The following is a 25,470-nucleotide window of genomic DNA, read 5'->3' on the forward strand; positions in this document are numbered from 1 at the left end:
GTCCAGGGGCTCCCCATGTAGCCCAGATCATGGGAAATTGGGTTGCTAGCTAGAGATAGTCTGGGTAGAATTAGTTGTTTAATTCTACCATTTGCTAGACTCCATCAGCAGAAGGGCTTGGATGTTTCCTTCTGTATACCATCTGTTGCACCATTTACCACCAATAAAACTTATCTCATACAAGTAAGATGTGTCATTTCTGGGCACCAAATGAAGTCTTGGGCACCAAATGAAGCCTGGAACTACATCCAGTTCTGCCATAGAATAGGTAACACTTTTATGGTATGGAATTCCTCAAGAGGTTGTCTTCTGTAGCTAGAATAAGGACAACAGCTTCCTATCACACTCTACACATGCCATCAGTTCATGAGTACAAAAATGACTGTGTTACTACACAACCACTGCCTCTGTTCAGATAATTAACAGTCCCAGTATTTCTTCTACCTTATTTTCCCCTGTTCCTGCTGTTTACAGATAGTCTACCTACTTAAACATGTATAACTAATTCTACTATATGTGGTAATAATGAATGCATGTAAGGAAATGTACGATGTCTATTAAGGCTTATGCTTTAATAAAGTTAATTAGTCTTTAAGATGCCACAAACTCTTGGCACCGAGCATAGGTGTTTGGTATAAATTGCAGGGAAATACATGAAGGCAATAATTCTGCCCAGATGTAAGCAGAGCTCACTCACCTCCTTGCACACAATGCTGTGAGATTTTGTTAGTTGCCTGTAATCACAACAGTGGTAGTGTAGGACATACACCTATTGTACCAGTATGCTGGTTTTGGAGACAAGCTGGTGCCCTACCATCTGATACAGAACCAGACCTGCACATATCCTGCCCTACCAAAGTTATAGTTCTCTCCTTCTGTTTTCCTCTGGGCCTCTAAAAATTCAGGAACTTATATTTGATCGAAGTATACCTTTATGCCAATGCAGCTGCAAGTAGCACTGATATTTTCCTTAGGTGCAACAGATAGTGCTGTATCATCTTCTTAAGGTGTGGCCCACTTCGGATCCTGTTCATGTTTTGTTCCTTTAAGTCATTTTTGACTTAAGGTACTCTGTCATGGGTTTTTATGGTAAGGTGGTTGGCCATTGCCTTCCTCTGAGTCTGAGGGTATGATTTGCTCAAGGTCATCCTGTAGGTTTCCACACCTGAACAAGGATTCAAACCCTTATCTTCCAGTGTCCTCATCCAACACTCAAATCATCACACTACCCTGACTTTCTCACAATTTCCTTAAATCACTCAAAATAGTATAAGAAATTGCAGAAGGGAATAATGAAATGCTTGTTTGGCTCTGTCCCCCTTTGTGTAGCCAGGGATATCTTTGTGCTGTTGCCATAGTGCAGATGAAGCAACTCTGGATTCCTCTGTTATACTGATCTGGGTGCACCATGACTTCAGTGAGTCCTTCCCTTAGCATACATGCACATTTATGTGGCTCCTGCTACAGTCAGTGCTGCTTTGCATTTTTAGCAAGCAAGTAGCAAATACATTTCTATACTGCTTATCAGTGCACTTAAGCACTTGCTAAGCTGTTTACAGTGTGTAAGCTAATTGGCCCCAACAAGCTGGGTATTCATTTTAGTGAGCTACGGAAGGATGTCAGGCTGAGTCAACCCTGGAGTCCTTCCCAGGATCGAACTCACAGCCTTGTGACTGTGGATGGCTGCAGTACCAGCATGTAACCAGTGCACCACCAGGGCTCACCATTTTTGATGGTGGGATGAAAGAGCTGGGAGTACAGTAAAGTTGAACCCAGTGTGAGGCTGTTCTCAGAAATAAGGCTTCAGTGGCTGCTCCTTGCCTCTGCTCAACTATACTTCTGTTCCCACCCCACATGGCTCTTCTCTGTGTAATGAATTGGGTGAACCCATGCTCCAGGCCACAGCAGAAGCAGGGAAGGCAGCCAAGAAGCAAAACAAGACTATCAGGTTACCACAGTTTGTGCTCCATGGATCAGAATGGAGTGGGAGCAAAACCTTGTGTCCTCCACCTTTCCCAATATCTCCAGGGTAATGGAAGTTTGTACAAGAAAAGTGAAATGACAGCATAAGGAGAAGATACAGAAGTGTTTGCAAAAGGTGCTCTCAAAGAACTGCACCCAGGTCACCCAGATTTTCATTTGTGTCCTGATTAGTGTGACCACTTACACATAATCAGAAAAGGAGGGCATGCCTTTTCCTCCAGAAAGGAAGACATTACCGGTAGTTCCCATGAAATTGCAAGTGTTGATTGATCTGTACCAATGTAAAATTAGAAATGATTTATTATTATTCAAATATACAGTAATGTGTATACATCTCACTGAAGTGGAGAAAGCTGTGGCTAGTCCAGCTGGCTGCCTGTTGAATCTCCTTTCCAGCTGATAACTGTGGATGGGTAGTACCAAAGTCCTTCATCTTCCTCTTTGTGATTGTTGATCTTAGACTTGGACTGGGCAGCTCTTGAAATACAGAATACTTTCAAATGAAGGACAGTCCTCCATAAAAGAGGGTATGCAGCCATCCTAGCTCTGATCCTGTTGAAATAACAAGGGATATATTTAAGATTCTTCATATCCTGGATATGAAGTTTAAAAATATTGAAACTTCTTTAAAAAATAAGGATGGAGAAATTGAACAGTTTAACTTTATCTTACATTCACATTTTAAAATCACAAGTTGTTTCCATTGTGAAGATATTTGTGAAGTCTGGTAAGTTTTTAAAAACAAATGGAAATGAAATTCCTCTATCAGATTCAGTCACTACAGTTTTCCCAATATGGAGAAGACCATGTTGTGCTTATCTTCTATAAAACTGTTAAAGACGAGGAACTTACTTGGAAAAGAAGAGGTGGAAAACCTAATTCAGGACTGATGTAGCTGAATAGATAGGAATTCAAACTCAGGCCTTTAAGAATGAAGCACTCACATTCTGGTACCTGAATGGATGAATCAGTGATGGGCCATGGGGGTGATGGACCCATTTCAGCTTTATGGGTGCTCCTTCTCCATCTGCTTATGCTGTATGGGAGCGATCCTGGTTCTGAGTTTCTCTTGAGGTAGAATCTAGTGGCTGCAGAGTTCCTGTTCAACTCAGAGCAACTACAAAACCAAAAATAGATTTGCTGCTCTGTGGCAATGGATCTATCAGCCATCCTGGGATGAATCTTCCAGTTTTCGTTTTTCCTACTTATAGGTTTTTTAAATACCAAATTCTTTCTGTCCCAGTATGAACAAGTATGCTAATGTTGATCACTATTGTCCAGTAACTTCAGGCTTGGTGACACTTGGTCTGTGGGCTGCCTGGGGTGGTGGCAGTGGCCTGTCAGGATATAGCAGAGTAAACTGACGTATCTTGGAAGCGTGTTCTCAGCCCTCAGCAGCAAAGGTAGCAGCGGATGGTTGTCTTCCAGAATGATGGATTGCAGGTCACCGGGAGCTGTCCAGCTCTCACCAGGCTTCTGATGATTAACGACAGACAAGCGGAGCTCCCGAAAGTGCTTATCTTTATTTACAAGTGCAAACCAATTATCCAACATGACTTTTACTATCCAATACAAAACTAACATCCAACTCCTTCTCACAAACCCAACAACAATTCCCGGAAGCCTCTGAGTTTATATAGACCAAATGCCATGCGGTCCTAAAACCCAGCCTCTTCTGTTCATGGCTGTTACATGTTTCCTGTGCCACCCAGAAAACTGTCCCCTTGTCTAAGCAGACACATATTTATCTTACAGGCTTCCTCCACTCTGGCAGTAGAATGACCTTGTACACTCTGTGTTGTCATGTCACACAGCTGAAACGGATGCTGGCTGCTAATTGCTCATGGCCACCACATATCTAAACATTTCTTGTCAGCTATTAACCCTTGACATGGCCTGCCCCATCCTTCCCTCCCATTTTCTTGCTCATCTGATGCCCTCTGCCGCCGTGAGGGGTGCACCTACTCCTTGCTGCCACCGTGGCTCCCTCCTTGGGGGGAGGGCCAGGGTGGCAGTGAAACCATGAGGGGGGTGTTTGCCCCTCTGCTACAGCAGGAGGAGGGCCTGATGAGTGTAACTCCTCCTCTGGGGTATCATCTGCTGCAGTTTGTACCCCTGTACTTGCCCATTGATGCCACTGTAATTGTCCATTCCTAAAAGTGAAATCCCAAAACTTGCACGGCAGCACAATGGTAAGGTTTGTTCTAGTTTCAGTTGCTCTTTCAGTTCTCTGTCTGTCTCACTTCACTTTGCTGCCCAGCAGAGGCTATGCAGGCACCTTCCATCTGAGAAACCAGGCATTCCCCTAGTCCAGGTTGTTAATAGTGTATGTATGCCCTATTTTTTGTTGCATCAAAGTAATGCCTATTGAGAAACACCCGTTTATTCTGATCCATTCATGATAGGTGGGGCATGTCACAAGTAACAGAATATCCTTCCATTTTGTTACTACAAGATCTGGGTGTGAAAAAAAGAAAACCCACAAGCTTGCCATTAGCAAAATATACCATGAAAAGAGGAGAACCCATGAGCTTGCCAAGATGCTTCTGCTGCATCATGAATGCAAATGAGGAAAGTGCCTGTGATGAAAATGAAAGGAGCATTTCCAGGGGAGATTAAAAGGCCTCTAGTTTTGAGGAGGAGTTGACTTGAAAGAACCAGCATGCCGGTGAGGGTTTTGGAAGGGCTCATCACACTGCTTTGAGCTGAGGTGTGCTTTAATAGAGCCCAGTAAGACAGTCACAGATTCCAACTGGCAGGAGCCTCATGCAACCAGAGTGGTGAGATGTAGTAGGCTTGCCTCTGTGCCATGTGCAACCTGGTGAAGGCAATGACACTTATGGAGCCAGAATGAAACTGACAGCTGTTAACCAAAAAGGCTCTTGTCTTAAGGGCTGGGGCATGTCAGATTGGGTTGAGGAGAGTAAGTGGCTTAGAGATTGTGTAGTTAAATTTATTCTGTTGCATGTGGGCCTCTCCAGCTTGTGTTTAGAGGGCTGTGCTGTGTAGGCAGGAAGACAACTAAGTAAAATAAGTGTGTAAGGAATCGTCAGAGGCATATAGTAGAAGAGAACCTCACGTGAACTCGACTTCCTGTGCCAGAAAACTTTGAGCCTCTTGTAGTTGGCTGTGGGTATCATTTCAGGAACACCCAATCTACCCTTGCCAGTGGTGTTGGAACAAAGTCAGCCACTCCGTCTGCCTGAGTGCTCTTTTTAGCATGGCTGACTGTTTCTGTCCCTCTGTAAACATACCTTCTATTGCCAAATCTGCTTAGTGCTTGTGTTATTTGGGAACACAAGCTGGCCTGTCCAAGATGGTTTCCATCATATTTTAAATCTCAGCCAGTGTGGGTCTTGGTAAAAGATAAAAGGTGTCAGACATGAGCCCGTTAGACTTCAACTGACATTTTTGCTTGCCCAAAAAGTGATCTTCTGGGAGAAAGAATGGAATGTTACAGCTAGCCATGTGCTACCATCCTCAACATATCTAAGCTACTGTTTGACTGGCCATGTGGTGGTACAAGAGCTTAGTTATTTCAGTGTACACTGAAAAAAGGATCTGGATGTGTGAAGGAATGATTACAATCAGGGTGACCAGATGTCCTCTTTTTCCAGGGCATGTCCTCCATTTCAACCCTCTGTCAAGGGGAAAGAGAGAGAAAAGGAAGAAGGCATAAAAGGAGAGAATGAAAAAGGGAAACCTTGAAATGACTATTTGCACTACTTTGCAGTGACTATTTCAGGTTTTGACACCCACCCACACCCACATACAATTTTCTGATAAAACATGGGACACAGGTTGTTTTAGAGAAGAATCATGGCCCTGGAAGTGCAGTTCTCTTATTTCATTCTAAGAAAATTGGGATAGAAAATTTTGGGGGAGTGGACTTTGAGGGACCCCTCACAAATTGTCTTAGCCTGCAGCTCACATTTCACAACCCTGATGTAAAAGGTCTGTGTATGTGCTAAGCTGACAGAAGCCAACTTCATTAAATGCCTGCAGGAATGTGGTTACCAGGGACAGAGAGCAATGCCATCACTGTTAGAGGCTCCCTACTGTGCCTCTTCAGAGAGGGACACCTTTTTACTTTGCTCAGACCAAATAGAGATTCTGATCTGATGGTAGATCTTGGGATATACTGACATGACTTCACTGGTGATAAGAAACAGTCTCTTCTCTCTCCCACCCCTACTTAGACTGTTGTAACCAGAGCATGTGGTGTTATGTTGAAACAGCAGTATATTAGATGTTACCTGTTAATTTCACCCAATGTACCATGCTAATTTTTACCGATTACTTTAAGAGGAATTTACTAGGAACATCTTTTTAATTTCTTTGCAATCATTTTTCTTACCTTAAATATACTTGAAAAGTAAATTATCAGAGTATCCAGAAATCCCCCTGAATAATGCCCTCAAACAATGCTTATAGATAACAAGGGAATGCTACTCTTTACACTAAGGGTGTGTGCGTGTGTGGAGGCATGGCAGGGAGAAATGAAGTTAGCAGTCATTTGTTATCTTGCAAACCGAATGTAGTTATACTTCCAATATCTGAAATGCATATGCATTGTATTTTGTGGCAATGCCAAACTGGCTGAAACAGAAAGTTCAGAGCATGGTGTGTTTGTGCATACACATTAGAATGAAGTAGGGGGTATTGTGTGTGCAAGAGAGAAGGAAGATTTGAGCGGAAACTCCAGTTCCAGTTCTGAAAACAATTTTCTAGGCTGAGTCTTGCACTGTCAGAGACACCTTTGTTCTATGTATCTCTGATTATTGCAGTCTTCTGAATCACACTGTTTGCCCCTGGCCATGATGTGTAGTGTGTGTGGTTTCAAAAGAAAAACAAAACAGATGCTTAAAGTTTGTTCACTCCAATATAAGTGCCGTTCACTCCTGTAAGGTAAAGTGAATCACCTCACTGGGAGACCCTTTTCCAGTGAGGGCAAATCAGTTTTCCTCTCTCTCATTGCAGCAGGAGGCCCAACTCTTCCTTAATGAAAGGGAAACTGCAGAAGGTTGCAGTCTCCAGAGGTCCAAATAATAACCAGTCTCTCCTTCCTTCCTTCCTTCCTTCCTTCCTCGCCTCTCTAATTCCCTGCATACAGACACATGCAACACACACATCACCTGTCATGATGATGGACACTTTGCTAATTACTGTTAATAAGTGGTTCACTTTCCATGCAGTCAGCTCAGCAGAGGTGTTCCCAGGGACGTTGACACCTCCATTGTTCCCGGGAGGTGGAGAATTTACCCTCTCCTTTATGGGAAGCCTCCCAGTCTCCAGCTTTCCTTCCCAAGACAGACAGACTTGCACTGCCTTGCTCTGCAGTGACATTGCAGTCATCTCCATGGCAACCCATTGTACAGTTTGAAAGGTGGCTGGCATGGTGGGGAACAAGGCAAGTGCTTAGGAACACATCCGTGAATGTTTGCTTGGATAGACTCTGGGAATTCACTTTTTCTTCTTCGGCTTAAGTCCATACAAGAGACCTCACCCAAAGCAGAAAGGGAAAATAAAGCTCCTTCCCAACACTGCATTGCATGCCATACCACACCTCCCATCTTTCATTATTTGGACAAACCATCTATTCTGGATAGCAAATTAAAATTGCTGTATGCCACAGTTGCATTATGAAATATCTTTACTCGTCTGTTTGAATCAGAGTCGATGGGGTAGGAAGAACTTCCTGATGGTAAGAGCTATTTGACCTTGAAACATGCTGCCTTTGAGATTTGTGGAGTCTCCTTCTTCAGAGGATTTTAAACAGAGCCTGGGTGGCCATCTGTTGGGGATGCTTTAGTTGTGAGTTCCTGCATGGTAGGAGGTTGGAGTGGATGGCCCTTCTGGTCTCATCCAACTCTATGGTTCTATGACTATGAATTTGGTATTTTCTAGGTACTCTCTCTCACACACACATGCACAGAGACACAGAAACACACACACACACACTGAGAGAAATGTATTGCAATAGCACTAATCACTCTGTGCATGATCTTGTGCCTGCACTTTGTGTACAGTACAGTTTTGTGATTGCACTGCATGAACTTTGAAAATCAACATTTCTTGAGACTTGTAGTTGGTTTATTTTCAAAAGCAAGTTAGTAGACCTTAAGCTAGTTATAATTACATTTTAAAATGCTTGGGTAGTGGCTGGTGAAAAGAAGGCAGGGATTGTAGAGTCAAGAATTGGAAAGAATGTCAGAGGTCATCTAGTCCATTCCCCTACCAATGTAGGAAATAGACTACTACAACATTTCTCTTTGATTACTGTCTAGCCTCTTCTTTAATACCTTCAACAGAGAGATCATCTTCTTCCTAGAAATATTTTCTCATTGTCAAAGAGCTCGTACCCTCAATAACTTCTCCCTATTGTTAAGTCATACTCTCCTTCTTTGCTATTTGTACCCATTCCTACCTTCTGAGGCAAATGAAAACAAATGTGTTCCATATGAACATAAACATCCAGTTGGATCAGAGCAAAATGATTACCAAGTCTAGCATTCTGTTCACACAATGGCCATTCAGTTGCCTGTATGAAAACCAAAAGTAGGATATGACAGCAGCAGCTCATGCTCAGGTTTTCCAGTTGCTGGTGTTCTGAGGCATGCTTCCTCTGCTACCTAAAGGTAATATACAGCTGTTGTGGCTATTAGCCATCTGTTACCTTATAAGCCTTCCAGTATTTGAAGACAGTGGGAGAGAGAAGTTTGATGTTAGTACTTGTGCTTGTCAGAGATCTAGTCAAGGAATAGAGTTTCATAGTCCTGTATCTGCTTGCCATTCAACATGGCTAGCATAGCCTGAATAATTGCAGAAATGGAATATGTTCACACAACACATTTTTAATCTGTATAAATTAGGGATGAAGAAAATGGATAATGTATCTGGTGGGCAAAGCTGAATCCAGTAGTTGGCAAGTCCAGAGCAAAGAAAGTGGGACCACACTGTTTCTGCCATCCTGTTCTTTCTTTCTCTCCCTCCTGAACCTGCAGGCTGTCCATCACTGACTTAAATTCTAGCAGTTGCAGACTTTAGCTCTTCTTAGTATAGAATTTTGGCTTTATAAAGTTTTTGTTGCTGTTGTTGTGTGCTTTCAAGTAGTTTCTGACTTACAGCTAGCCTAAGGTGAACTTATCATGGGAGTTTCTTGGCAGGTTTCTTGGTTTGCCATTGCCATCCTCTGAGGCTGAGAGTGTGATATGTCCAAGATCATAACATTTAGGGCTTCCTAAACAGTAGATACAGTGGAGCCTCCGCATACACAGTCTTTTTATAGGCGTCTTTGAGCATAGGCACTCAAAGCCGCCGGCACGCGCGGGGCGGAAGGGGCGGCGCGTCCCATTCAATTGAATGGGCGCGCGCACCCGTTGCGCCTCGCGCGCCGCCGCACCGCCACGCACGAGCCCCATTGGAAACAATGGGGCTCGAGCATAGGCAGATTTTTTTATACGCGGAGGGATCCGGAACGGATCCCCCACGTATAATAAGGTTCCACTGTACAATGCACCCACACCATACACGGGCACACTATATGCAGCTTCCAGCTTACACGGAAGTCACATGACAGTTAAGCAAATGGTGCATGAGCTGTGAGCACACACCCCATTGTTTGCAATGGGGTGCAAGCATACGCGGATTTCCCCTTATGCAGGGGGATCTGGAATGGATCGCCGATGTAAGGGAAGGGCCCACTACACACTTAGAATCATAGAATCATAGAGTTGGAAGAGACCACAAGGGCCATCCAGTCCAACCCCCTGCCATGCAGGAAATCTAAATCAAAGCATCCCTGACAGATGGCCATCTTGCCTCTGCTTAAAGAACTCTAAGGAACGAGACTCACTATACTCCAAGGAAGAGTTTTCCATAGTCGAACAGCCCTTAATGTCAGGAAGTTCCTCCTAATGTTGAGGTGGAATCTCTTTTCATGTAGCTTGCATCCATTGCTCCGGGTCCTAGTCTCTGGAGCAGCAGAAAACAAGCCGTCTCCCTCCTCAATATGACATCCCTTCAAATATTTAAACAGTGCTATCATGTCACCTCTTAAACTTCTTTTCTCCAGGCTAAACATCCCCAGCTCCCTAAGTTGTTCCTCATAGGACACGGTTTCCAGACTCTCCACCATTTTAGTCACCTCCTTTGGACACGCTCTAGTTTCTCAATGTCCTTTTTAAATTGTGGTGCCCAGAACTGGACACACTATTCCAGCTGGCATTTATTATTATTATTATTATTATTATTATTATTATTATTATTATTATTATTATTATTAACCTTTATTTATGAAGCGCTGTAAATTTACACAGCGCTGTACATGCAATCTTTTTAGTTAGACGGTTCCCTGCCCTCGGGCTTACAATCTAAAAAGACATGACACAGAAGGAGAAGGAAGTGGTGGAGGGAAAGGGTAAGAGGTCCAGCAGTTCCTCTCTACCTCCAAGGCCTGGACCAAGGCAGATGGACTGGAGGGAGGGCTTGGCTTCATAATGAATGGTTAATCATTTTCCAGGGAAAATACATACTCTCAAGAAGGATAATACATATACAGTACATAGCAATACAGGAAATGGTTTGATAAACAGGCACCAAAAGAACATCAAATAGTAAGCGACAATTATGCAATGCCTGGGAAGGCTTCTCTGAACAGGATGGTTTTCAACTCCGTTTTGAAGCTGGTTAAAGAAGTGATGGCTCTTGTTCATGGGGGAAGAAGGTTCCAGGAGTGAGGGGCAGTGAGTGAAAAGGGGCGAATCCGGGATGGGGCAGAGGAAATCCTGGGCTGAGACAGGAACCCTTGACTACCAGAACGGAGGGCCCTAGTGGGAAGGTGAGGAGAAAGAAGGTCTGATAAGTAATGAGGGGCCAGTCCATGGAGGGCTTTAAATGTCGACAGCAGGATCTTATACTGAATGCGGAAAGGGAGGGGGAGCCAGTGAAGGGATGCCAACACACGAGAGATGTGGTCAGAGCGGTGGGTGGAAGTGATAATGCGAGCAGCTGAATGCTGGACAGAGATTAAAGGACGGAGGTGAGAAAGAGGAAGCCCAGCCAGGAGGACATTACAGTAATCAAGTCGTGAGACCAAAGCAGAATAGAGTGACACTATTACTTCCCTTGATCTAGACACTATACTTTTTTTTGATGCAGCCTAAAATTGCATTGGCCTTTTTAGCTGCCACATCGCACTGTTGACTCATATTCACCTTGTGGTCTACTAGATCCCTTTCCCACGTAGTCTCGTTCAGTCAAGTGTCCCCCATCCTATATCTGTGGATTTCATTTTTCTGCCCTAAGTACAGTACCTTACATTTCTCCCTGTTGTAATTCATTTTGTTAGCTTTGGCCCAGCTTTCTATTCTATTGAGGTCATTTTGAATTTTGATCCTGTCCTCTGGGGTATTAGTTACCATCTGGTGCCATCTGCAAATTTGATAAGTATGCTCCCAATTGTGTCATTCAAGTCATTGATAAAGATGTTGAATAGCTCTGGGCCTAGAACAGAAGCCTGTGGGACCCCACTGGTCACTTCTCTCCAGGATGAAACGGAACCATTGTTGAACACCCTTCGGGTTTGGCTGGACAACCAAATACAAATCCATGTCACAGTTACATTGTCTAGCTCTCATTTTACAAGCTTCTTTGTAAGAATGTCATGGGGAACCTTGTCAAAGGCCTTACTGAAATCAAGATATACTATATCCACAGCATTCCTTTCATCTACCAAGCTGGTAATTTTATCAAAGAAAGAGATAAGATTTGTCTAGCATGACTTGTTTTTCTGAAACCCGTGATGACTTTTTGTGATTATGGAATTGCCTTCTAGATGTTCACGGACTCTCTGTTTAATGATCTGCTCTAGAATCTTTCCTGGTATTGATGTCAGACTAACTGGATGATAATTGTTGGGATCCTCTTTTCGCCCCTTTTTGAAGATGGGGACAACATTTGCCCTCTTCCAGTCTGCTGGAAGCTAGGGTTGCTGAAGAAAAACAGGAACAGTCTCCTATCCCCTTCATTGGTTGTGTAGAAGGTCTTTCTGTAGGTGCTGCTTGTTACGTGGTTGCAGAATTAGCAACACCTACTGAAATTGGGGCCAGGATATCTGAAAGACCGCTTCCTCCCATATAAGACTGCCAGAAATTTTGAGGATGCCCTGTTGTGTGTCCCAACACCTCATGAAGTTAGGTTGGTGTGAACACATAACAGGGCTTTCACTGTAACAGGCCCTTGACTCTGGATCTCCCTGTGCAAGGAAGTTAGACTGGCCCCAACATTTTAAAGCTAGTAGCCAGAACAGTGCTGTTCCCCATGTTTGAATTTAAATTGGAAGTTGCTGACTGGATTCTAGGATTGTTTTAGATTGCTTTTAGGAGTTTTAAAAGACTACAGTGGATCCTTGCTATCTGGCGGGATTTGATTCTGGGGGACCCTGTAGAGGACCCCATATTATTCAATGGCTGCAGTGCGTGCTGGATGTGTCAGCACATCTGTGTGCATGCAACACCATTGAATAATAAGGGGCATGGTGATCTGCCAGTGGTCAAATCTGCCCACTGATACGAAGGATCCACTGTATTTTAATATATTTTAAATTGTTTTATCTTTACATTGCTTTAACAGTCCTTGTGGGTTGGGAGGTGATACAGAAATACTTAAAATAAATTAAATAAATAAGTTTTCTTCTTCCACACAAACATTAAATATGCATTTTCACTCTAGCAACCTTAGTGGAGGCTCTTCTCTCCCTCTCCCTCTCCCTCTCTCTCTGTAGCTAAGGTCCGAAACAGACCGCCCAAATGCACCGATTTTAGGGTTAGGGACTGTGCGGCCACTGCATGGTCCCTAACCCTAGCATGGCATGGCGGTGCTATAATGGCAGTGTCCCGTCCATATGGGCGCCACCATTGTGACGTAAGAGACGTGCAGTGTCTGCATGTCACCACGCGTCGCTTACGTAGCACTCATTATGTCTGCCCTGTGGCACTAAAAGAACCCGTTTTTTCCAGGTTCTTTTTCCTCCGGAGGGAAGCCACGTGGTTTGGTGGCTGCAGCTTCCCTCTGGAGGGAATTAGGCCACCGGCAGGCTGCCCTTTTCGGGTGGTCTGTCCTGCGCCTTTGTCATATAGTACAAAACTAGGGCCTGCTGTAAATCTGTTCTCAGATGGTGTCTGTATGTGGGAATTGCAGTTTGCATGGCCTTTGAGAGTTTGAGAAGAAGGGCGTTTTGGTCTTTATTTGCCAAACAAGCCTTCTATATGCCAGCCAACCTCATATGCCCCTTAAAGGCCCCCTTTCCCATCATGCTGGTTGGAAGAAACATGCTTGGCATTCCAAATCTCCCTCCCCAATTAATCCCTTTCCCATTAATTCCTATTAAAAAGGCCGCTTTCATTTTCAATCTGCCAACTTCAGATCTGTGCGTCAGAGCCTGTCTATATGCAAACGATCTATTAACTCACAACACTTCTTTGCTTGGTGCTTGCTGGCTGTAATACATAACAAAGAAAAATGAAGGCTAGGAATCTGGTTTGATTTTAATTTAGTACTTGAGAAAAAACAAGGGCTCAGGAGGTGAACTGGCTGTTTCTAGTTAATATTTATAATATCCCTATGGAGTTTAAATAGATTTTTCTTCAAAAATAGAAGGAATTTCTCCTTCATGTGGTCTTAGCCTGCTAGGGAGCCACGATGTTGCCATTGGTAGCTTTCTTACATCCCAGTGCTGTGATCTGTGAATATAATAAAGAGTTCTTCCAGACTTGACATAAATTATACTTTTTAGTCTAGTATCCTCTTTTCTTCAGTGGCTAGTCAGGTGCTTCTGGAAACCCTGTAAACAGGGCCTGAGCGAGACATCCCTCTCTTGAAGCTTGAACCCCAGTATCCAGTATTCAGCTGGCATTCCATCTCTAAACATGGATGTGATTGATAGCTTGATCCTTCTCCATGAATTTGTCTAAATCTTTTAAAGCAATCTAAGCTTGTGGCCATCACCAACACATTTCATGGTAGCAAATATCCTATGTTGTTTATTTTTCATTACATTAATATCCCATCTTTCATTCAATGAACTCAAAGTGGAATATAGTGGGCCTTGGAATCTTCTGTAGTTTGGTTCCAGGACTATGGATACTCAAGTCCCATTATATACAGTGGTATAGTAAAATGGTGCCCCTTATGTAAAATTATAAAATCGGGGTTTGCTTTTTGGATTATTTAAAAATATTTTCAAGATATGGACAGTTGAATTTGTAGATGCAGAATCTGTGGATATAGAAAGCTGACTATAGATCTCTCTCTTTTTCCCCATTTTATCCTCCTCACAGACCTGTAAGGTAAGCCAATCTGACAGAGAGTGGCCTAAGATCATCTAATGAATCTCATGGCCCAGTAAGGATTGGGATCTTGCTCTCCCAAGTTCCAGTCCAACACTAATCACTACACCACTCTGTCTCTAAAATATCACACACACACTACCACACACATTGAAATTAGAAGTGAACGTTCTATTTTTAAAAACTTTTAAAATATATTTTTTTTGTCACTGTGTGGGCCTTTGCTACCTCTGGGACTAAAAAGCTGGACACTGGCCCTGCCCAAATTGTCCACCATTCTCTGTGACTAGAAGGTTGTAAATATTCAAGAATGATCATATTAAAGATTATACTTCTGTTGGTGTTTAGTCACTGGTACAATGAGTCATTTGTCCACTCTCCCCTTATGTGAAGAAATACCTTTATTTTGTCCTGTCCTAAAGCTGATGGCAATTGAGTTATCATCTCTGGTGATGTCATAGGAAATGTGGCCTGGTGATGCCATTAAATATGAAACATGAAGCATCCAAGACAGTTTCTCAGATTATGTCATTCAGAAGGAAGCCTGATTGAGAGTATCTCAGACCAAGACAGGAAACTGTACTACTGTTTATCTTCAGCCATTTAGGGTAGGGTGGAGAAAATGGGAACAGAACTGGGGAAACTAACCATAAAATATGCAAAGCCACAAAACAGCAATCCTGTAGTGCAATATTTAGTGACTCTTGATACAGGAAATACTGAGGCACATAAGTATTTCCTCATGCTGATCACTCCCTCCACCATGTGAACTCTGTTGCTGGCAATGGTTTGAGATACTTTGAGAAAGAGCAATGGATTCCTTGGGAAGAGTCTCCATGATTCACTGCAAACATGCCTGCAGCGACGGTGGCCAACTGCACAACTTTATATTTTCAGGGCAGTGCCCTCACACTGAGATTATTCCCCATGTCCTGAGGCCTGGGGAAGAAGAGCCAGGCCCTCAGATCTGGGAACCCTAGAAGGACTCAAGACAGGCCTATTTAAATTTCTAGACTATGGGTAAGCCATATTGTTCACAGACTGAAGTGATCTAAGACTTTTCTCTCCCATATTAGTCATTCTAATAAAATCAATAACTTCCTTGTCCAGATTACCCTCTGTTTACTATGGAGTTTATCACATAGGGACAATTGGAAGTATAAACGGTGATTAACCCATCAAAATTGTGCATTTGTGATTAACGTTTTCACATGACATTGCATTCAAAGTGCGATTATCCCAGGAATATCCTGTTATAATCCTGTAGTTGTGCTAATGGTTTTCACATAACATTGCGATGAAAAGTGATTAAAGTGTCATTATCCCGTGAATAACCAGGCAATAAACAGCAACAAATGATTCACGGGTTCACTGGTTATTCCCTGGTTATTCCTGGGATAATGGCTCTTGTTTGTGAAAATGTTAATCATGTTTTAATCTTAATTGCATGATTTTAATGGGTTAATCACCATTTAAACTACCAATTTCCCTTCATGTCATAAATTCCTATGAAATAGTGATCTAATTTGGATTCTATACCTTTTTAATGTGGGTGTGCTTACACATTTCAGGACCAGCCCTTCCATCAGACAGGATGAGACACCTAGGACGTCACCCATTATTTCAGAGAGCCTCTCTGGCTAAAAAAGCTGGTGTACTAAAGGCAGCAGATTGCCTCTGATCTTGGAAGCTAGCAGGTCAGCCCTGGTTAGTACTTGGATGGGACTGCAACATGGGACATGCAGTTATAGAAATAAAAATATGTATGTGAGAGTCAGAATGACTAAGCATGAACAATTAAGAAATCACACAGGTGTAAAGAATGATATAATTTAGAAGTCTTGGGAGCCAAGGACAAAATTAAGGAATGTACATTGGTAACACCTGAGACTTGTTACATGTACAAGGTGATCAGATGATGTTCATGGGTTGGACTTGAGTATGGGATGAACAAAAGTCAACCAATCATTGTGAATGTACACACCCACTGGGTGGTAATTGTCTAGTGGGTAGTAACAAACATTTGCTATAATAACTGCCAGTTTTGCTAATGTAACTTGTGGGTAGTTGTGGAGTATTGGTAGAGTGTAGAGATATTGTGGATTGTTGGGCATATAGAGATAGTAACTGTATATAGTAGAATAAAGTAGATCTTTTATCTAAGACTACTGAGTTGTGTTGGTGTCTTGAGTGAAGATACAAGAACCAGCAGAATCCTGATGGTGTTTGGAGACATCTGAAGAAGAAGAGTGAGAAGGCTTGGGGAAGATTGTCAGGGTCTTCAGCCTATTCTCAGAAAACTCTGCTGCTTTGGGAGAAAGCAATAACCACTGACCAAAGCTGGTCAGCTCAGCTTCATTAACAAGGTGGTGAGTTACAGCCTGAGGTGAAGAGCAACAACTCCCATCATCCCTGACAGGGACACTGTCAGTGAATACCAGGTCCTGTAGGCAACATTTCAGAGGAAAGAAGTGGCAAAACCACAAGTATTCCTTGCCTATGAAATTCATGGGGTTGCCATAAGTCAACAGACAACTTGCATGAACACTACAAACAGTCAACCAGATCAAAAGGGATCCTCAGAGGGGGGAAAAAAAGGGACATTTCAATAATATTCTAGAGTCTACTTTTTATTTTATTTTATAAACCTGGCATGCTCATGTTCAAAAATAGATGTCCTAAGGAGTTCTTTCAGGTTATTTCTGGTAACAAGCTTAAGAAACATGTGCTAAAGAAAAGCAGCTGCAAGGGTACTTTTTGGTTTCATGGTGTAATAAAGGTGGTGACTTATAAAAGCACCACCTGCATGTTGGTGTGTGTGGCTGCACAGTTTCTAAAAAGGAGGTATCCAAATTCATTTTTGCTTCTGAAATATGCAGGTTAGGGTTAGCACTGTATAATTAAGGATGCAGCCATTGTTTTCTTATCTGGAATAGACTGGTCCTTTTATCTTGCTTTTCTCCCTTGTTCTCTTTGTCTTTTAAAAAACTTTCTTTTTAATGTTAAAGTGAAGATTTTGCTATTCCAGGTAATCTTGTTAGATACAAACCCATTAACAGTTAGTACTTCTGTGTGCCAATCTCATTAAAAGCTGCTCTCACTTCTGTTGATCAGTTCTCTCTGCTGAGGTGGACATAAGCTTATTTCCTATGGACTGGATGTTCTTTTCAGATAGAGGGCTACTTTGATTTGTTAGGAAAACCTCTATAGAAGGAGCAGAAATCATGAGACCCTCCAAATATCAATAGGCTGCAACAGCCTTTTCTGTGTCTGTTCCCATGTTGTGGAACTCCCTCTCTTGGGGGGTCCAGCTAGTCCCCTCCATGTTCTCCTTCTGTTGGCAGATAAAGACCTTTTTATTTAGAGTGGCAATTTGTTTTTAATATGTTGTGGCAGATGGAGCTCTTAATAGGGAGTGTTGTGTTTCTATTATGTTGTAAATGTGTTTTTAAAACTGCTTTTAAATTGTATTTTTAACTTTTTTTTTAAAATTAGACATCTGGTTTAATTGTGTTCAAACTGTTGTATTAATAGATTTTTAAAAAACATCATATTCTTTTAGCCTAAGAGGAAGGCAAAGACAACCCCCTGTGAACAAATCTTGCCAAATCCTGTGATAGTTTCACCTTAGAATTGCCATTTGTTGAAAATGACTTCAAGGCATACAAAAACAGCTTGCCGTTTGCTTTTAAATGGTTGTAAACTTGAATCATGTAGTAGGAGAAAGGTAGGATAGAAAAGAAAAGAGGGAAAGAAAGAATGAAAATATTTGTACGTACATCAGTGGATGTGTGATTGACACATAGTTGAAGCTTGGCGTTCACTTGGAACAATTTATCTTGTTCTTACTCCTTGATATCAACCTTCCTGAAGGACCAAACTTTGGAAGATCTGTTCTTTTGGTGCAGATCTAATAGATGATCACATCCATGATGATATCCTGCACAAGGATGCTTAAATCCCATTGATCAGAATTGGAGAGAAACCATGAACATGAGTCTCCTTTGGGATAGGATGACATGACCCAATTCACTAACTCATTCACAGGTTTTGATTTAGTAGCAGTTGTAGTTTTAGATTCCTTTTGCAGGGTTCTGATTCAGGACAGAGGAGGAATTTACAGTTCTCATGGGCAGGGAAAGAGGAGAAATGGTAGGTGAGAATGAATGAGGAGTGTAGGTTGGAATATTTTCCATAGCCTAGAACACAGCCACATAGCCCAAAAAACCCACAAAAAAGCAGGTTGGAATGTTCCCCACAGTCTCCACTGGAATGATAATGATGTGGAAAGAATTACAGTTTTGAAACCTTGGGATGAGATTCACAACCTGATAATCAGGTATCTCTGCCTTTGAGTTTAATTGGATTTAAGGCTGTGTAGGCTGATCTTGTGCAGGATTGTATATGAGAACTTAGGACTGTTCTTCACTAATTCAAGTAGCATGGATTCCATTCTTTACTGATATGACCCCTGTATCTGTGTGACTGCTATATGTGGATGCACTTACCTGCTGTCTGAAAAAAATTGTTCTCTCTAGACATCTCTAGGTTCCCCAGCATGATTCTATGGTATGCTTGAGCTGGAAGCCCTAGACATTGTTCATTCCAGATTTTTTTTTTAATAGCATTCACTATTATCCACAATTTTGCATGCAGAAAGTCCAGGAATGCATCCCCGGCGATACTGGGGTTGTACAATACAAGAATTGTTGAGCCCAATACAAGGAAGGAGCATTATACTGTCTTTATCATACAAAGGAGTCTGGGCATTTTTAGCTCTCCAGCTAAGCATGGTGTCTTTGTTACATAGTTAATCCCGATTCTCCACCACCAGGACAGTGTCTGAAAACCAAGAAGTGATGTGCAGCATGAGAAGGATATGAGTTCACATTTTGATATTAACACTGCAATTAATTGTGAGAAACAGAAAAAATACTGGAAAGGCAAAATGCAGTTTGGTTATTATAGTACTAATTATGAGAGGAGGTCCTTGCATCTCTCTCTCTCTCTCTCTCTCTCTCTTTCTTCCCTCTGTGTGGGTGAGTTTGAAAATACAACCCTACCATGTGAGACAAAGTTTTAATTCCACAATAAAATCCTTAAAGTACAGTATATTATATTTTGACCTAATAACTGAAAAAACCTGCCATTTTTCTTGCAAAGTAACACTGAAAATGAGTATACTTTTGGTAAAAGCTGCTATTACTTAATTGTTGGGTGGGCAGACAAAAATTGTTGTGTGCGCTTGTGTATTGCAATTAATTTTCTATGGATACAAGAGTTTTTAATTGTCTATTTTTAACATTGAACATTTAGAAAAAAACACATTAAAGTGGCTTCAGAATAATCATAATAGTAGATCGAGTATGAATCTTTTTAGTATGCCTCAGTGCTCCTTCCCCGGATTGTAGAGGGTTCATTCTGAGCACAGTGATGGAACTCTACATGTGAAATTGAAAGGCCAGTCTTAAGTATTCTTACTGAGAGGCAAGTCTGGTTCACCTCTGTTCTGTTTAATTCTGAGGAAACACCAATTTGCAAGTTTGACAAGGGATACTTTCTCAGGATCTTGTTGTTCTATATTCCATACATTCTGCTTTGGAGCCCAGGGGCAAACATGAGCTTAATCTTCCTAGATGCACAAAGGTGAAGCCAGTCCTACTTTTTTTGTGTAGGTAGTGATATACTTTGATATATAATTTGACTGTAGTTCACCTGGTTCTTTTCTAGGTCCTCACTGACCTGCCCTCACTGCCTAAAGCAAAGCAACACCTTTGATCCCTTTCTGTGCATCTCCTTGCCCATCCCCTTACGGCAGACCAGGTAAGTGAGCCATGTAGCATGTTTACACCATAAGATCTTAATTAGGGAGGGAGGAAATCAGCTATTACCAGGCTGGGTTTACCTATAGACCTATTTGGTCACATTCCTGCATTAATTTTTGACTTTTTAAATTCACATGAAAATTCATATCTAAATATACATTTAAATATATGTTTTATACATGTTTTATTTAAATGCATCACATTTCTCAAAGAATTTCTTCCATATGCACTTTCAACTTCCTTTTGTTTTTAAGTATGCATTTTAAAAACACATTTTGATGTCTGTTTTAATCCACAGATTTTATCTGAACATTCAGAAAGTGTGAAATCCAGCAGATAACACAGTTTTGTTCCAAACATTAGTCGGGGAGATAAGGGTCAGGGTAGACTATATTGGAATTTGCCACGAGAGATTTCCACAAGGAACCTACCTAAGGGTTCTGTTTTCTTTTAAGTTGCCATTTTTTCTTTATGGCCAATCCTTATGTATTTTCTTAGGTAAATTTCCTAGTCAACCCAGAGTCAGAGATCCGGGGGGGGGGGGGGGGGAAGCAGCATCCCTTTTTACACATAAATAAAAGCCCCCTCCTGCACTGCCTCAACCACCATGGCACTTGCAGACAAAGGATGGGGGCATGCTGGATTGGCCTGGAAAGGTGGTGCTGGTTTTGCCAGCAATCTCCAAGGCCAGCTTTATGGTGTAAAGGAGATCCTGGCAAAGACAAACAGGGTGTGTGAGCAAAGTGAGAAAATCTTGCTGAGGACTGAAAGTCTGGGCTAGTAATATGGACGTCATCCAATTCCTCTCAGCCTCTTTTTCAGCCAGCACAAGCTATACAGCACTCTCGCCTTCTATCTTCCATGGAAGTTTTGCTCCAGGTCTTCAGTGGGTTCATTTTAAAAGAGTCTAGGAAGGATGCTTTATTTTTTGTGCCATCCAAGTTTCCCTAGAATAGAAACACTTTTCACTTCCCTTAAATTTCTTCCATAGTTTCTGATATGTAAGCAGAGTTTAATACATTATACTGGTTATTCAAGAGCCAGTGTGATGTAGTAGTTGGAGCACTGAAGCATGATTCTGGAGACCAGGATTTGACTCAGACAAGGAGACCCATTGGTTAACCTTGGGGAAGTCAAACTCTCTCAGCCTCAAAGAAAAGCAAAGGCAATCCCCTTCTGAACAAATGTTACCTAGAAAACCCTGTGATAGGTTCCCCATAAGTTGGACACAACTTGAAGGCACACAACAACCACAAGCTAGTTATTCCTTCATACTAGCCTGGAATGTGTCAGGGGTGTGTGTGAGAAGTAAGGCCCATAAATTTGTTATGCTGTATACTATTTTCATAGTAACCAAATGTGGGCGGGGCTGGAGTGCCTGGCTGCATGAGGCCTGGATACTAGATGAGGGGAGGCCACGTGAGTAACAAACTTACTCCGCACGTGTTCTGCTGCAACAGTATTTATTTCATCCACAACATAACAAAGTCCCAGAACTAAACCAGCGGGTCAACGGGCCAACAAAAGTCACTCTCCTAAGGGTCCGGAGGCGAGTCCTCCCAGGTAGGGCTCGGTGTCTGGTTGGAGCCTTCGGCGTCCTTTCCCCTCTGACCTCCTGGATGCTTCTCCAGGGGTTCGCATTCAGCCTTCTCTTTACCCTTGGGGATTGGGCCACACTCCCACTTGGCCCCTTTCGGGTCCCACCACTCGTCCTCTAAGTCCCTCGCTGGGGTTGACTCCCACAGCTCCTCGTCGGAGTAGTTGTATATCCCTTCAGTGCGAGGGTCCCTCAACTCCACTCCCTGGTGCGGACCCCTTTTCCTAAAGGCGGGCCAGGCCTGAAGAGTGACCGGCACCCCTTCTCTTCCAGGGCTCCGTTTTACCTGTCCTATCCCTGACGCGGCCGCCACTCCCCGGCCTCCTCTTCCGCGACGTCCTCTCCTCCCCGCGCAGCTCTCTCCCTCTCCTTTTATCCCCCTCTCAGCTCCTGTCTCCTCCTTCTTCTCTCGCTCCACCTCCCCACTCCGCCCCGCCTCTCTGTCCATCACTGGCTTCTTCTACCTTTCTATCTCCACCTGGCCCACTTCCGTCTTCCCCGTCTTCTCTAATCCTGGGTTCCCTGGGTTCACCTCACTACACCAAGAAAAAAGTCAGGCTCTTCCCTGATAGTGGGATCGCCCATACTTGACTAGTGGGAAGAGAGTGGGGCAAAGATAGGCCAGCTGATCTCAGCAGCCATTGGAGGTTTGCATGCTCTCATCCCAACTATCATAATGTTGCTTCAGAATCAGCTACAGGATTTTCAGGCATGATCATTGCACCCAAAAAGGCCACATGGCATGGGCAACCAGGCTAGTTCTGTCAAAGCAGAGAATGGGAGAGATCTCTCCCTCAGCCCAGTTCTTAACCAGCCCCAGTTAACCTTCCTACTGTTGCATTTAATACCAGTAGTGACAGCATTACATCCACTACCAGTGTCAGATGCTTTATTGTTGCCACATGCAGGTTCTCTTCCCTAGAATCAGAACAAACAGGTTACTACTGGCACATCTTTGGGAGTTAACGGACAGTTGCAGCAGTCACTCATAGAAATACCTCTGTTTGTTTCTCCTTGAAGCTATCTTTGTTTATGCACCCCTCCCCCCCAACACAGAATGTTGTCTCTGGACAAGTTAGCATGGGGAGGAAACAATAACAAACAAGCCAGAAAGTGGAGATAGGGGTTATGGGAGGGGAGAAGACACCTTCTAGATCAATTCTCAGCATTATAATTAGTGTCAAGCAGTATTTCTAACTGTTTTCTTTACCCTGATAGTGATCAACCCTGCTTATGACAGCCAATGCATATACAGCCTCTGTCCCATGGAAACTGCAGATAAGTAAGCAGTAACTTCCCCTGCAGCTAAAGGCTTGCAGTCACAGAGAGTTCCTACCTTATAGTAAAGATATTTCTAATTCTGCTTGCTGCTGTGACTAATGCCTGGTGCCATCTCTTATAGTTTGGGGGGGATGCTGATACCTTTGACAAGTATATCTGAGCTCCCCTTTATTAGATTTTAGCTGAAACAAAGGTAGACAGGATTTTGTGTGTGTCCATATGCATGGGTAAGCAGTGTAGATGAAGCAGAGAATAAATAGTATGTCTAATCAGACTGTCTTCTCCTTTGTTACTTAACCTGTTACTTAACCATGACGAATGGCTATATCAGTCAGGTGAGAGTGGGTGATGTCGAGGTTGTGGGCCTTTGCTTGCCATTTTTGTACCTTTCTGAGTTCCCCAGTTCTGCAATTCTTCTAGGAAACATGGTTAATGGTAAGCCTGTGCATGGCATCCCACAGATTCACGCCATCCATGGTGGGGCTGGGAGTGTGAATCGACTGGAAAACAGCATGCTATCCTCACCTGCCATAATTCCTTGTTGCAATTGGGAAGCAGAATCAGCAGCAGGTTTGTCATCAGTAATGGTGGGACGGTAACCTTCCCCCTTCACTGATGGACTCGGGGCAGTCAGTTTACCCCACCACCTCTATGTTGTCCACCTCTATGATGATACCTTGTGATTTGGTCATAGGTTCAGGCAGTTAATCTGAGATTGATATGAAGCAAAGTGAGAAAATCAATTCCAGACTAATTAAAGATCTTTGTTTTGCTTTGGTTTGAACTTAGGATGTACAAAAATGTGAATGGTGTTGGGGCCCAGATTAGTGACTTCCAAGTATGAGTGCTAGTCCATATTGCGTGCAAGCATACAGCAGTGCACATGTGACCTCAAAGGTTATCAAGCCCTGGAGGTTGTTAAGCCATCCTAGTGATCAATTAACTCAATTAATTGGTGTTAACCCATAATCCTACTTCTAGTATACGTCCTAGAAGCTCAGATACCTCTACTGTGACAAATACTCAGGTCCAGTTCCACATGGTGGTGAACCTAGCTTGGGCCTGTTCTGTGCTGTTTGCCATAACCAACCCAACTGGATAGAATTCAGAGACATAGGCGCGTTACAGACAGGCATAAGGGATGTCCTCAGGACGTCCTAGGTTTAATACTGAGGACGTACAAGATGGCGGCGCCCCATCTACATGGGGGCCGGCATGATGGTGTCACGAACGCGCCGCCTCCAGACGAGGTGGCGCGGACGTGACGCTGTCGCGCCACGCGAGGGCGCTTAGTGCGCCCTTTCGTCGGTGGAGGAAGGAGCTCAGAAACGGAGCTCCTTCCTGGTCTTGTGTCACTGGACGCAGCCTTTAGATGGCTGCGCCCAGCAACACAAGGGAGAAAGGGGCCAAGCGGCCCCTTTCTCCTCCTCCCTGCCGCCGCGGGGTGTCCTTGGGGCTTGAAGCCCCAAGGACACCCCTTTCCAGGCCTCGGGGAAGTGGCCTTTTGCCGTTTCCCCGTGGCCTGGAAAGTGGCGGATCGGGGCCTCAGCGGCTGCCGCTCTGGCCACTGAGGCCCCGATCCAGCAGGGAAAGGGGTGGGTGCAGGCCGCCGCTTTTTGGCGGTCTGTAACGCGCCATAGTCATGTTAGTTTGGAATATCAGTTTCCAAGGAGTCTTGTAGCATCTTTGAGATGAACTGCATAGGAAGAAGTAACAGAAGCTTTCATAGACTTGGCCCTGCCTCTGAGGAAGCTGACCGAGTCTACAAAATCTTATGTTACAACTTCTTTTGCAGTTAAGTTTTAAAGATGCTACAAGATCTCTTGGCAACTCAACTGGGTTCGTTATAGATTCTGAGCAATGTCTGTATGAAAATTTTGATTGAAGTTAGCAGTAGTGTTGCTGTGATGTGGTGAATAGGAATGACCACCTGTAATATTCTGTCCTACTTTAGAGACAAGGCGGATTGCAACAGTGGTGCAATTCACCTAACATCATCTCAAATGCAGTCCAGACCAGCTGGAGGCCTCACAAACTGGAATAGTGGAGTCAATATCTCACCCTTACTGTCTGCCATCCAAGCTCTGTGGTGCTTTGGAGTGTTGGCCCTGATGTTTTCAACAATGTAGGGAGCTATCTTTCAAGGGTGGAGAGCTACAATTGTGCCTTCCAACCTTTTCATCTGTGAGGGATATAGTATAGGAATGTCTAATCCCTTTGAGGTACTTTTCTCCAAGGTGCTACCCGAAACTTTTTTACTTCTAAGGTTTCAGTATGTGTACCTCCTGTTGCTGAACACAAACCTCTCAGCTATCTCAGCTATAATTAAAAATAAGAGTACCCTTATTAGACATTTTTAAACAAATTTGTTTCTTCTCTCCCCACCTTGTTCTAGGTCTGTCTATCTGTCTGTTCTTCATTTACTATTTTAGGAGCT

At 43.1% G+C, this 25,470-nt stretch overlaps 1 protein-coding gene across 1 annotated transcript in view; it reads left to right on the forward strand.

The window, feature by feature from the left end:
• Nucleotides 1–25,470, forward strand: part of LOC149322071 (ubiquitin carboxyl-terminal hydrolase 43-like) — a 156,389-nt gene that overhangs the window by 54,036 nt on the left and 76,883 nt on the right. Inside the window, exon 4 of the mRNA XM_089522991.1 lies at nucleotides 20,061–20,153. Within this exon, the coding sequence (XP_089379117.1) occupies nucleotides 20,061–20,153 (93 nt within the window). The remainder of the gene's footprint in view (nucleotides 1–20,060; nucleotides 20,154–25,470) is intronic.

Source organism: Sceloporus occidentalis, unplaced genomic scaffold, assembly GCF_023333645.1.
Source record: "Sceloporus occidentalis isolate IW3139 unplaced genomic scaffold, rSceOcc1.0.p SCAF_1, whole genome shotgun sequence".
Taxonomy (NCBI): domain Eukaryota; kingdom Metazoa; phylum Chordata; class Lepidosauria; order Squamata; family Phrynosomatidae; genus Sceloporus; species Sceloporus occidentalis.